Raw genomic sequence first — 12,939 nt, 5'->3', positions numbered from 1 at the left:
TTTATAACTTTGAGCCAACCTTAGTTACCTTGGCGTGTGGTAGGCAAGCTAATCATGCATTGGCCTAATTATATAACTAAAACTAAAATGTAATTAAATATTAGAAAGAGTTAAAGATATGCAGGATTTTATGCGGCAAGACATAAGTATTAAGAAAGGGTTAATAGTGATTAAAATGTCAGGTTTTTAGTGAATTTGGATGTGTGTTGATCACTTTTCTATAGTACTCCAGGAAAAGGTATAAAACATTGCAAGTTCTATATGTACTGGGTGAGTTTACCATAACACATGGAACTTGGTTTGAGTCTCCACCAAACCATGTATTCTCTAATTCTAAGTTATTACAGATGTATCTTCATAACATTTACATAGAAAAGTATTAGGAGAGAGGAGAGGATGGTAGCTTTTCACAAAGAGCATAAGTAATACCTGAACTACAGTAAGGAATGTGGGTTACATATGTTGTTCAGTGGGTTTCGTGGAGATAATACATTTGCGTAATACTTTTTGAGCAGGGCCGCCGAGATGGGGGGGACAGCCGGGGCTGGTGTCCCTGGCCCACTGGCTGGGGGGGGGGCTGCAAATTTGCCATTGTGAGGTCATCGATTACCTCATCAAGCAGTCACAACGTAGCAAATTTACTGTACACCTATAGACTTGCAGTTAGAGATGGTTTGAGTTTATTCCACAGTAGTGGCAAGCTTTTTTTCAACAGTACATTGTAGAGTCCACTTTAGATACTATTGCATTGTAAAGAACCCCGACCTTTGGAGGGGAGAGAAATGCATGCGAGGCGGGGGGGGGGGGAGAGGACTGAGTGCGAGTGGGGTTATTGGAGGGGAGGAGAGAGAGGGTGAATGAGGAAGAGAGGGAGTGAGATGGAGGGGAGAGAAATACATGGAAAGAGGGGTGGAAATAGAGGGGGTTCACGAGGTGTGAAATGGGGGGGGGGACCAAGACCGCCAACACTGGGGGGGGGACACCGGGGGGCCCTGGTCGTAACTCTAGCCCTTGACCCCAGGAAATCTGTCTGCAGCCCTGTTTGTGAGCACCAAAGTATGGTACGTAAAGGAAAATTTAAAAAAAATCTTTCAAATAGGCCTATATTATTCAGATTTCTTTTGTACACAAAATGTTTAGAAATACAGCTCTCTAACAATTCCTCCACTCAAGTTTTCAGAGAAATTAGTTAATTAATCTTGAGCTTGGATTTGCCTAATTTCAATTTATTTTCTAAAGAAAGTATTTGTACCTTAGGTCATAAATACCCGGTTAAATATACTCCATTACACAAAGTATAAAACTGCATTTTGAATATTTAATCTAGCCATTGGAGTAATTAGTCATTCAGTTACATGCTACTTATTTATTATAAATCATTCTTCCTGGTAATGCACAGGTTATTAAGAATTTATATTAGTGTTAGGGACCCTTGAGATGTGGTCTGCCATGTAGTGGCTCAGGGGCTACAACACTTAGGCCAAAATGTTAAACTGAAAGACCATTTTATTTAATAGATATCTATACATATATATTTAGGCACTGTACCGTGTATAAGTTTCACTGGATGTGCACTGAGCTCTGTCTGTGTTTCATGTTCTGTCTCTGGTTTTAACTACATGCTACTGAAGTCACAGGAGCTTGTGACCTTCAGATCGGTATGAATATTTTACAGTGAATGCAACTCATTAAACCTTTGGCCCTTATTTAGACAGGGACCTACCTATTCCATATGCTGTGAAGATGCTTTCCCAGGACTGTATAGCCTCCTTCAAATGGAGCTCAGGTGTGTCCGTGACATACAAAAGGTGGATTTCCAGCATAATGAATAAGGACCTACACTGCAAGTGAGACTCTGCGGTCATGATTATGTTGTTTCTCAAATTATTGTATGATTTAAGGAGAAGCCATCGTTGAATAAACACTACATTTAATGCAAAATATCAATGAATACGGGCACCACCAGGGCATTCAAGAAGATGCAACCCGGCATAGATGGTAAAGGGTCACAAAAACAAAATTCATGAAGCTTTGCTCTTTTGCCTCAAATAAGTACAGAAAATGACTACACGAGTATGGCTAGACAGAAATGGGCTACATACAGAAGCGGCTTAGAGCCAGAGTGGGTTGGTGATCGGGTGCAGTAAGACTGGCTGCCCTTCAGCTAAAAAAAGAATATTGTCTTGGCGTCAGTGCTAAACACTGTAGGTAGCACTATGCAAGTAGCTCTCTTGAGGTATTCTATTGCAAGATCTATGGCACTCAGTGCTTTGGACTTTGAACAGTAGTGTACAGTGGCTCACAGTGCATAGGTTTTGAATAATAAATGTGTCTAGAGAATTATGGTTGTTTTCTTCGGTTCTTACTGACTTTGGAAATGGTACATCTTTAGGTTGCCAGTTCAACTCTCAGATTAGAACAAAAAAACAAGGACAGCGGTAAGACTTGTTAGCGCTTATGGAAAAAAGAATGAAAAGAGGTGATGGTGTGCTCATTGTCCTACCACAGAGTGTCCTGGCTAAAAGAGTAAAGTAACAAAAATAATAAAAATAAAATACTGTACCATTGACTTGAACACAGACATTAAAATAACAAAGTATAATTATAAACCTTCTCACATTGTGGGCTGATGATCCAAGCTCAGAAGTTGTGTCTGATTTCATCCCAGGAGACGTGGGTTCAAGCAAATCCAAGCTTGGGTTAAAGTAATATGAATGTGTTGGTCTCCGCTAGACCCTAGTGGACATGTGCCTACATTAGAAAAACACTACATTGTTTGGCAGCATAGTCTGTGTTTATTCAAGGCCAAAACTGAAACAGCAAGGGTATTGAAGGTCATGTACTTGTTGTGCTTGGAATCTGTAGCAATATTCCTCTGTGCAAGTCATTTACCATTACAAGCGTATAAAGCCACCAAATCTCCTTAAAAATAATAAACAGAATTAATAGCTGATGTTCATCAAATCTTTTTTAGCAACAAATAGATTTATATTCTGAAGCACCACGTGTTGGATCAAACATAGAAAAACGCCCAAAAGAGAGAGAAATGAGACGCCAGCTTGATAATAGCACCCACGGTAGAATAGTTCATTGACATCAATAGGAACATGAATAATGCAAACCAGTGGCAGATTGTAAGTATTTTATCTCGGATTATTTTATTATTCGATTTTAATGGACAGTGTCAACAAATACATTTCAAACTGTAGGGCTGGTTTCTTTCACATGTTGGCTTCATGCACTGAAATATAATTTTAATAATTTGGGTCGGATTGATTTATACCCTTGTGAGGTATTCTAGCTTATGAAAATGGACTTTTATTTTTTGGTTAAGGAATTTTTCTCCTTCCCTTGAAATGGCCTCTTCTCACCCACACAGAAACCCACAAACCCACAGATGTTACAGGGCTATGATGTCAGCTTTGCTACACGGTCCCAGCTATTTATAGGGACATTTATAAAGTACAGTTCTTCCCATTATGCCATAAATGTATAAAGCACACACAGGCATCAGGCTAACATATAACAAACCCCCCTCTAAGTTTACATTTCATGCAGATAGATTCTCAGAATGAGATATTGAGAAGTGTCTCATCTTTCCCTTGGCAATGTATTTAGATTAGGCTTTCCACTAATTATACTGCACCCACATGATGAGTGGAAGGCGTAGCGACATGGACTGCATTAGTCTATTTCCTTACACTACTGTACATAGTAGGTGTTGTTGGCTGTTAAAGGTAAAGTCATACTCCGTCCCACTATGAGCAGCCACTTTTCCTTTCCTTCCAACACGCCCTTATTACCTCTAGAGTGTGAGCTCTCCGGAGCAAGGCCGCTTATTACCTTCTGTATCTGTAAGCTCTTGATTGTCCTTATTTGATATGTAACCCTGTTTATATCACATACATAACTCTGTACCCCCCCCCCCCCCCCATTGTACCGCGCTGCGGGATATGTTGTGTTGGCGCTTTATAAATAAACGCTAATAATAATAAAGTCATATTTCCTTCTAAATTGGACCCCACGCATCTTTTCTCTATATTTTGCCCTGTTCAATTTAAATAGATCTCCTGGTATTTTTTTTTTTCATGTTGGGTGATAATTAAGCATGGAAGACAACATGAAACACGGTTTCCTTTCACAGTATAAAATACTACAACCAGTATGTTGTAGGGTACTAATCACAGTACTAAGGTACTAATCACAGTACTAGGGTACTAATCACTAGAGTACTAATCACAGTACTAGAGTACTAATCACAGTACTAGGGTAAGAATCACAGTACTAAGGTACTAATCACAGTACAAGGGTACTACTCACAGTAATAGAGTACTAATCACAGTACACTAATAAAGAATGTTGTGCAAAGCAATCTGTATAAAATAATATTCATTCTGGTGTACGGATACAAAACAAAATGTATGGAGAGAAATATTCATAGTAACATTAATGTGAGCGAGCATATTTATATTTATAATGTGTACTGTAGTGTCAATTCCCCACTTATAAGTTAGCAAGCTCTCACCATCATTTGGGATCTTAGTTTATATAAATGATTTTGACACCACCTTTGACACGTGCACCTGTACAAATAGATTTGATACAAAAATATTTACATTTTGTACAGCACATTTTCTCAATAAACATTGTACGACTTATATATTTAAATAAGTGTATATGTTCCAGGAAGGGGACATTTGTAAGTATATTGTTTATAATAAAAGCGTGGGCCTTATTCTATATAGGCTGAATTGACAGGTCGGGACCTTCTTGGTGAATAATGTAAGCCACAAAACAAATGGTTTGGTGTAATATAGAATTCACCCCTATGTGTTTTATGTTATTTATAAATATCAACGTGGCAAAAATAGAAATGGCTGAAAGGAATACAGGAACAAATAAAATAATTTGGAGTACAAGCCCTGTGCCAGTTGGAAATAAAAAATACAGTTTTCTTACAATAATGTGTTGCAGTTTATACACACTGATATTTGCCCAATTTCACAAGGAGTCCTTCTCTCACTGCCAAAGGACATTAGTAAATAAACCACACTATCAGTGAGATATAGAATAAAGAACCCTGTGTATTAGGGGAGTGGAATACATTAATGTGCCGTTTGCATGAGTTTTTATACTACGGTAATACAGTTTAATGTATGCAGTTGAGTTTGGGAACCAGGAGATTTTGCACACTTATCTAGTACAATAAAATAATGTTGTATTCTTAGCTTTGATAATCCATAGATTCTGAATACATGTGGTTAAAGATTGTTTTAATTTCAAATGAAGACATTAACTTGTAAGAACACACTACAAGCAGCTTTAATTGCGGTTGAGTCGATGCAAGACGTCTTGCACATTTAACAGTGCATTTTTGGAAGCCCACTCGCATCAACTGCTGGGCCAAGTGGGCCCGACTTGGGTGTCACGGGTCATCGGCTCAAGATCCTTTGCACTTTCACCCAATGAGCGAGCACTATTGCCGGGGATAGCACTTACCAGGTTATTTCATGTTTAAATGAAAAGCCACAGCCTTGTACCTCCAGACCTTGTCTTGTGGTTATTTATGGGGGGTTTGTGTTACTGGGCATAGAGGGGAAGGGGGGGTCATGTGCAAATTAAAAATCCAAGCTCCAGAGTCTTTTAATTCGAAGAATCGATGACAACAGGAATGCCGTCAAATTATTCAAATTGAAAGGCCTTGGAGCTTGGATTTTTCAACTCCTTTAATTGAATATTTCATTTGGGCTTATTCTACAGATATTACAGGTGGTAAACAGCTAAAATAGTACAATCACTTTATATGCAATCCACATGCTGTATGAATATCACATCTTCTGCGGTATTTACTCTTATTGCAGATGGATTGTCACTCAATAAACATTAAATAACGAGCATTTTATTTGATATGATACATTTTATTATCATTACCATTTAACTTTCCTTAGTTGTAACAATACTTTGCTTGACCTACAGTAGGTATATTTGTGCAATAAATGTAATAATGTCAATAATCTTAGAACATGGGATGTTTTGTACATCAATAATCTATCTTTCCATCTCTCTCTCTCTTTCCATGGCTATCCCTTTCCATGTCTCTCTCTTTCCATCTCTCTCCCTTTCCATGTCTCTCTCTCTTTCCATCTCTCTCCCTTTCCATCTCTCTCTCTTTCCATGGCTCTCCCTTTCCATGTCTCTCCCTTTCCATCTCTCTCTTTCCATGGCTCTCCCTTTCCATGGCTCTCTCTTTCCATGGCTCTCTCTTTCCATGTTTCTCTCTTTCCATGTCTCTCTCTTTCCATGGCTCTCCCTTTTCCATGGCTCTCCCTTTCCATGGCTCTCCCTTTCCATCTCTCTCTCTCTTTCCATGGCTCTCCCTTTCCATGACTCTCCCTTTCCATCTCTCTCTTTCCATGGCTCTCCCTTTCCATGTCTCTCTCTTTCCATGGCTCTCCCTTTCCATGCCTCTCTCTTTCCATGTCTCTCCCTTTCCATGTATCTCCCTTTCCATGTCTCTCCCTTTCCATGGCTCTCCCTTTCCATGGCTCTCCCTTTCCATGGCTCTCCCTTTCCATGGCTCTCTCTCTTTCCATCTCTCTCTCTTTCCATCTCTCTCTCTTTCAATGTCTCTCTCTTTCTCATCAGTCCGTGTTGTGTTATAATTTCACGTTAACCATGTTGCTCCTTAATTATTAAACTTTGTTTTGACTTTTGTCTCTTATTTAAAAAAAATCAAAAAGTTAAAAAAAAATATGAATCCTGTGCAACCACTTGTTTTCCCAATAATGATTTGTTCTTCTGTATTTTGCCCATACTTAATGTCCCTTTATTTTTCAGGTCATTCGTTATCCAGCAAATCCCAAGCAGCAATCTCTTTATGGTGGTGGTGGACAATGTATGCATCTGTGATTCTGTCTCCCCAATCACCATGGCACCTATTGAAATTATGTATATCCTTTATTTCGAGAGCTTGAGATGGCAACCACACAAACGGTGTCCAGATTGGAAACATTACCCAGCCTGTAAAAAAAAAATGAAACACATTTTGACTTGGCTGGTTTTACTGCGGGAGATTTACAGTCATTCATTTGATCAAATGCCGGCTTTCTTTCCCCTTTCATCAAATTAAGTTCATATACGTATTGAATGTTGGATTCTGCATGGCTGCATGTGTTGCTGGTTCAGGTTGTTACTGTGGAATTTCTTCTGTCATCTGATTTGTGCAGTGGTAATTAATATCTGTCAGATACAAATGCAGATCTAATTAGTGTTTTCCGAGCTCTTCGGCAATATTTGGAAAGAAATGAAAAAGATCTAATTATGCATTCGTATGCAAGCAGGAGGTTCTTATCAAGGTCTGGGAATTATATTTTTGTTCTTAAATAGTCACTAGTAGAACTCTGAAGCTATTGTTTAATGTAGTTTACTCTACGTGGTCTGTTAGCATACCCTCCAAATATACCAATGTAGCAGGTACAGAACCTATATTTGGGTCCCGTACCTAAGACGACCAGCGGTCTATAGTACCTATTTCAGTGCATGAGAGCCGGGCATAGCGCCACTATAGGCTTCCATTGGTTGAAGCTTGGAGCCCTCATCTTATCAGCGCAGCTTACAACTGGTTAAATACAAGAAAATGCAGATCTGATGTGTTTATCACAGGGATTCTGTCTCTACTTCTATTGTGTGTTTATCTAAGCATATATACAAATAAGCATTTATAAAAAGTTTACATTGAAATGCGTCTGTAGAAGAGATTTTCTTTTGATTGACAACTCCTCTATTCCACACGAACAACGGTCTACTTATTTTTAGGTGTCATATGTTTGCATTAGAGCAATTTGCTGCATATTGTACATATAATGGAATGTACCAAGTTCTCAGCACCCAAACCTGTGAAAGATGGATGTTTCTCCATTTATTTACATGTTCAGAGGCTTTTGTCACAAACATCAAACTAAATCACAATAAACCTGGTTACCTGTGTCTATTTGTCAAATCGTAAGTATCTGTGCAAAACAGAAATTCAGCAATACATACATTATATCACTTTACAAATGTAGCAGTTGTGATTGTAATGTTAAATAACTCCACCTCAAAGGCTTTGAGTCATTATCATGAGACGGCTGTACACGTAAAATTAAATTCACATTATTATTCGTAAAGTCCTAATAGTGTATATTTTGTTTGTATCGTCAAGTACTGCATTTAATTTCTCAGAAAGATCAACTACGATGCACTTGAACACTGGACACTTCCTCTCATAACAATTACCCACTGGTTTTCTGAGGAAGTTAGTCATTGGTAAACCAATATATTCATTTCTAATAGCAACCTACGGGAGGAGCCGTTTTTATATGACAGCTGTTCTTTTTCTAAGAGTTAGTGACCTTATTCCGGTAGACAGGTGTCAACACCACAAAACCACCATTTCAACTGGCAATGTAGTCAACAAGGTCAGTGGAGGTGAAGCAGTGAAGAAGCACTTAGGCTGAACTTTTATTCCATAGCCCATGTACATCCCTATAGAACAGGATTATAACACACAGGATAATTTGAGGACGCTTGCACAGCTGCTTGTATTGTTCCTGGTTAGCGTATAAAGTGACAGCCATTCTGAATTAATCTCATCTGGCAGCCCTACCTAACTGAAGTGCAATCATTTCTCTTTATAATATGATTAGGATCTGATCCCTTTTTTTTTTTTTTTTTTAAGAATACACCTTTTTTAAATGTTCTACATATTTTGAGTTGTCCAACAAGGACTCAACATATCTTTTCCCCCTGTAAACCCAACACAGCGCCATGTTTTTTTTTGTACCACCACACAAGCAATGTAGGTTTTGTGATTTCACATATTCTTTTACAGTGTTTGTTCTTCTGAGGGAAAATGTGAATATGTTACACAGCCCCGGCACATTCTACTGGGAGTGAATTTTGTTCTTTCGATTTTGCAGCCTGCCACAGCATTTATATCCAAGCTATGTAAATGTTTATTAAGGCCGCTCATATACAATACTATTGAGAGAAGTTGTGTTAATCTGACTATAATAATGTGTAGTATAGAAAAAACGTGGGGGGCGCTCAATAAGGGATGTGCAAACAATATGCAAAATAATGAATGAGTTAAATACTCTTAAATTACATAAAATGTGAATAAAACTAACTCTTAAACCATGTGCTATAAAACAATCTTCTCATATAGCTGCAGGTGCAAACTGTGCAAAATGGTGAATGAATAAAATACTCTTAAAAGTGCATATATTATGGATAAAGTTGACTCATTAACCATATGCTGCAGAAAATTCTTCTCATGTGGCTGCATGTAACTTCAGTCTTCCTTCCAGGGCCACAACAAATAGAAGAGAATCCCAATGGTGCAAGTCATAAAAGTGTATCAGGGTCAAAACAACAGAGCTTTAAAATGTACCCTCACATATACAACTCTGGGAACATTCCTTGTGTGGGTATCTTTTGGTGTTGATGTTATTTGATGTCAGTCAGAGTGTCCGTTTCAGCCCTCCCCACATTTTTTCTATACTATGCTTATGATAGAATTTAGAGGTAAATTCTTTGTATTGGGTGTTTGAGCTGCCATATTTATATATTTAAATTACTATCACAATCAAGTCACAAGCGCCAGGTTATTTTTTCTATAATAATGCGTACAAGGAAACTTTGAAACGCTGCAAACGTCAGGTGTTTGTACATTATATCACTTCCATTCTGGTCACTGTTTTTAGGGTGAGAAGTTGTCATTCTTTCCGTTTCCTGTATAGAAATTCATTCTTCATATGATAAGCTGAAATGTGCTTTGTGTCCCTAAAAGGATCATTCCTTAACTTCTTTGCACATAATGAATCCCTTAAATGTGAACGCTTAAAATCTCAAAAGATACGAAGGCGGCCGGAAGCTTGCCACGGATTTCACCCAGAAGTAAGTTCTACGTTTGGTTTACGTTTCTGACAACAACAGAACTGGGGTCAAGATAAACCGGGCGGCAAAATATAATTGCACCATTAGTCACCGGTAAAGTGTGAAGCAATATTGCAGGAGTGGCCAACTCCAGTCCTCAAGGGCCACCAACAGGTCAGGTTTTACGGATATCCCTGCTTCAGCACAGGTAGCTCAATCAGTGGCTCAGTCAACGACATTTAAAAAGAAAAGAAAATCTAATATGAAATATCTGGTGCTTTTGTAGAAAATGAAGAACTGTGTAATTACTTGTTAAAACGTACAGTAAAGTGTTACCTTGTTACTATAAGCCCGTATTTCTGGCAGGTGTGGGTTTAGCATGCCCTAGCTCCCATTCAAATGAATGGATGTAGAGACATGTGGAAGCATACCACCCATTAGTCAATATGGGCCTTAGGGCCATATCTACTTAGCAGTGCTTGTGTCCAATTAAAGTACTAAAAAATATCTTCTGTTGCCATAAGGTGTATTATGACGTAGCACCGCTTAGTACACACAGCCTTTAGACTTTGAGAGCAATGTAAACACAGATGCTTAGAGTACATTTTTATATTTTTTTCTTTGGGATTTCTTTATTTAAACCCACATTTTAAAGTAATAAGATAGTTACAGTAGTTACATAGTTACATAGTAGATGAGGTTGAAAAAAAAAAGACACATGCAGTACGTCCATCAAGTTCAACCGATGCTAAATTTAGACGACAGATAAGATGTTTCTGAGACTTATATAATTTCTTAACATTCATTGTCACAGACGTAGCATGTTCACATACAAACTGCTTCTTCCATGGCTACATTATTCAGAGGCTTTGATCGAATATTACAGCACATTCATGATCTAAGCATGTTTTACGCACTAATACAAATTTGTTCAAAATAACATATATTAACAAAGGAGGGGGAGGGAGGGCGAGGAGGGGGAAGGATAACTTTAATTGGGCCAACAAGTAGTTACTGTATGCTACAAGCTTTCCAACCTCTCGGGGCCTTCATCAGGTCCTACCCAAGGTTGGAAAGCTTGTCACCCATCAACTACTTGTTTGTCCAATAAAAGGTATCATACCCCCTCCTCCCGCTCCCTCCTGTGCTACTGCCTGGAAGAACGGACCAACATGGCCCCCCACCCGTCTTTTTTCAAAATAACAACAAACATGAAAAATGTGATAGAATCATATCATTAATATATTTTTTCCTCTTCTTTAGGAAAATGCAAGAGAATGTGGTGGGGCTTTTGGCCTCCGTCCCCAGCTGATAACCATGCTGATATCTCTTCTAATGATACTTTTCTCAAGGTGACCTTCACTGAATTGATTACATGGCATGCTAAAACATGGATAAACTGTGAACTGAAAAAAAAAATGGTGCCGTATAGAAGAAAAGAAATGTAGTCAAAACATCAGCTTTTCATGACTTTAAAACTGTTGGGAAAAAAAAAACTCTTAAAGATATACTGAAACGAAACAAGAATCAGCTTCTTACTTCGCAACTCATGCAGATGTGAATTTTCCATTCAGTTATCACACTTCATTAAAAAAAAAAAAGGACAACAGACACTGGTGATTATCATTTTCAGCTTTGCCCCATCAAAATAATTTAAAATGGTGTACTTTTTAAATAAAGTATATTAAAATCATTATTCTGGCATCTGTGATATAATTTGTACTGCTTGTTCTTCCAGAAAGATTTAATCTTTTGGTATTTTTAAGTAGAATAATAATGGCATAGTAATAAGGGTGAAAAGCTTCTAACTACAGTACAATATGTCCTGTAAAAACCATCTGAAATAGTTGTGATGTCTAAACAAGTTTAATTTAGTCAAAATAAAATATGGGAAAAATCAGCACATCCGTAGATTTATTGTAAGTTTCAAAAACAAAAAACAGCTGCCCCTTTTGCCTAAACTGAAGCATTCAAAATCTCAAAATATCTTGTTGATTTGATTCCCATTATCAACAGAAATAGTAAACAGGTTTGATATATATGTTTAATAAAGGCATGAAGCCCAGAGTGCAAATATCTTTGAAAGCAAAATCTGATCAGTAGATTGTATCATTATTAATCTGCATAAAGGGTGCCGCCACCGCCACGCCAGGCTTACTGTTTTCGTGGCCACACAAAACCACGTGTAAATCCCCGCCATTTATTTGCAATTTGTTTCCCTCTTACAGCACCGTCATCGCTGCTGAGTATCAGAGGCGAAGATATTCAGGGCGCCAGACACACACATACTGAATTGCAATTACATAAATACCCGCACAAATAATTCTGCCGGCTGACCGCAGACGAGCCACGGTGAACAAAGTGTTCACGCGGCTGTAATCTCACACCGCGTCGCGGTAACGGGGGCAGTAAGTCTTGCTACATTTGGATACACTCATGTTGATGTCAAAACTAATGATAAAAACGTAAATACCCAATAGCCAAAGGGGGTGCTTTATCTATTTGCAATGAATTTTGGCAAAGTTAATGGGGTTTATATGCTGCATTGTAGAGGAAGCCCTCACTATCTATCTTTTTCTATATACGTTTGGATAATGCGTTTTTGACTTCTTTTCATCGTGTGCACCATCTATCTTTTGGATTTCATACCTAAGGACTATGCCAAAGCTTTATACTTCCAGACGTAGCCAACGTTATTGCAACTTTTGGCGCACTCCCGTGGATTTAATTGTGCAATAGACCCACCCCCTATTTGAACGTCGCTGATTCGAAACAATGGCCACTTACTTGTGCATTGCGTACGCCCCTGTGCAGCGCGCCCATCTGTATATACAGCATTCTGTCAAACCTCCCGTGATATTAAGGGCCCAGAACACACGGTAGATCATTTGTGTACAATTTGCTGATATTTTCTAGAAAGGAAGGAGTCCTAAAACTGGGAGATTAAAGACAAAAAGTGATCAAATATAAATATATATATACTGTAGCTAAGGTCTGCAACCCTGCCTTTCACCATCATCACCT

The 12,939-nt window shown here is 38.3% G+C and overlaps 1 protein-coding gene across 2 annotated transcripts in view; it reads left to right on the top strand.

Annotated features, from left to right (window-relative positions):
* CACNA2D3 (calcium voltage-gated channel auxiliary subunit alpha2delta 3) overlaps window positions 1–11,549 on the top strand; it is a 597,478-nt gene extending 585,929 nt beyond the window's left edge. For both annotated transcript variants that reach the window (XM_075574868.1, XM_075574867.1), the window contains 3 exons: window positions 6,838–6,953; window positions 9,857–9,936; window positions 11,179–11,549. In XM_075574868.1, the coding sequence (XP_075430983.1) occupies window positions 6,838–6,953; window positions 9,857–9,936; window positions 11,179–11,271 (289 nt within the window). In that variant the 3' untranslated portion in view covers window positions 11,272–11,549. The remainder of the gene's footprint in view (window positions 1–6,837; window positions 6,954–9,856; window positions 9,937–11,178) is intronic.
* Window positions 11,550–12,939: the final 1,390 nt, after the last annotated feature.

Source organism: Ascaphus truei, chromosome 17 (assembly GCF_040206685.1).
Source record: "Ascaphus truei isolate aAscTru1 chromosome 17, aAscTru1.hap1, whole genome shotgun sequence".
In the NCBI taxonomy this organism is placed as follows: domain Eukaryota; kingdom Metazoa; phylum Chordata; class Amphibia; order Anura; family Ascaphidae; genus Ascaphus; species Ascaphus truei.
Note: the sequence above shows the minus strand (reverse complement) of the source record. Positions and strands in the feature narration are given on the sequence as shown.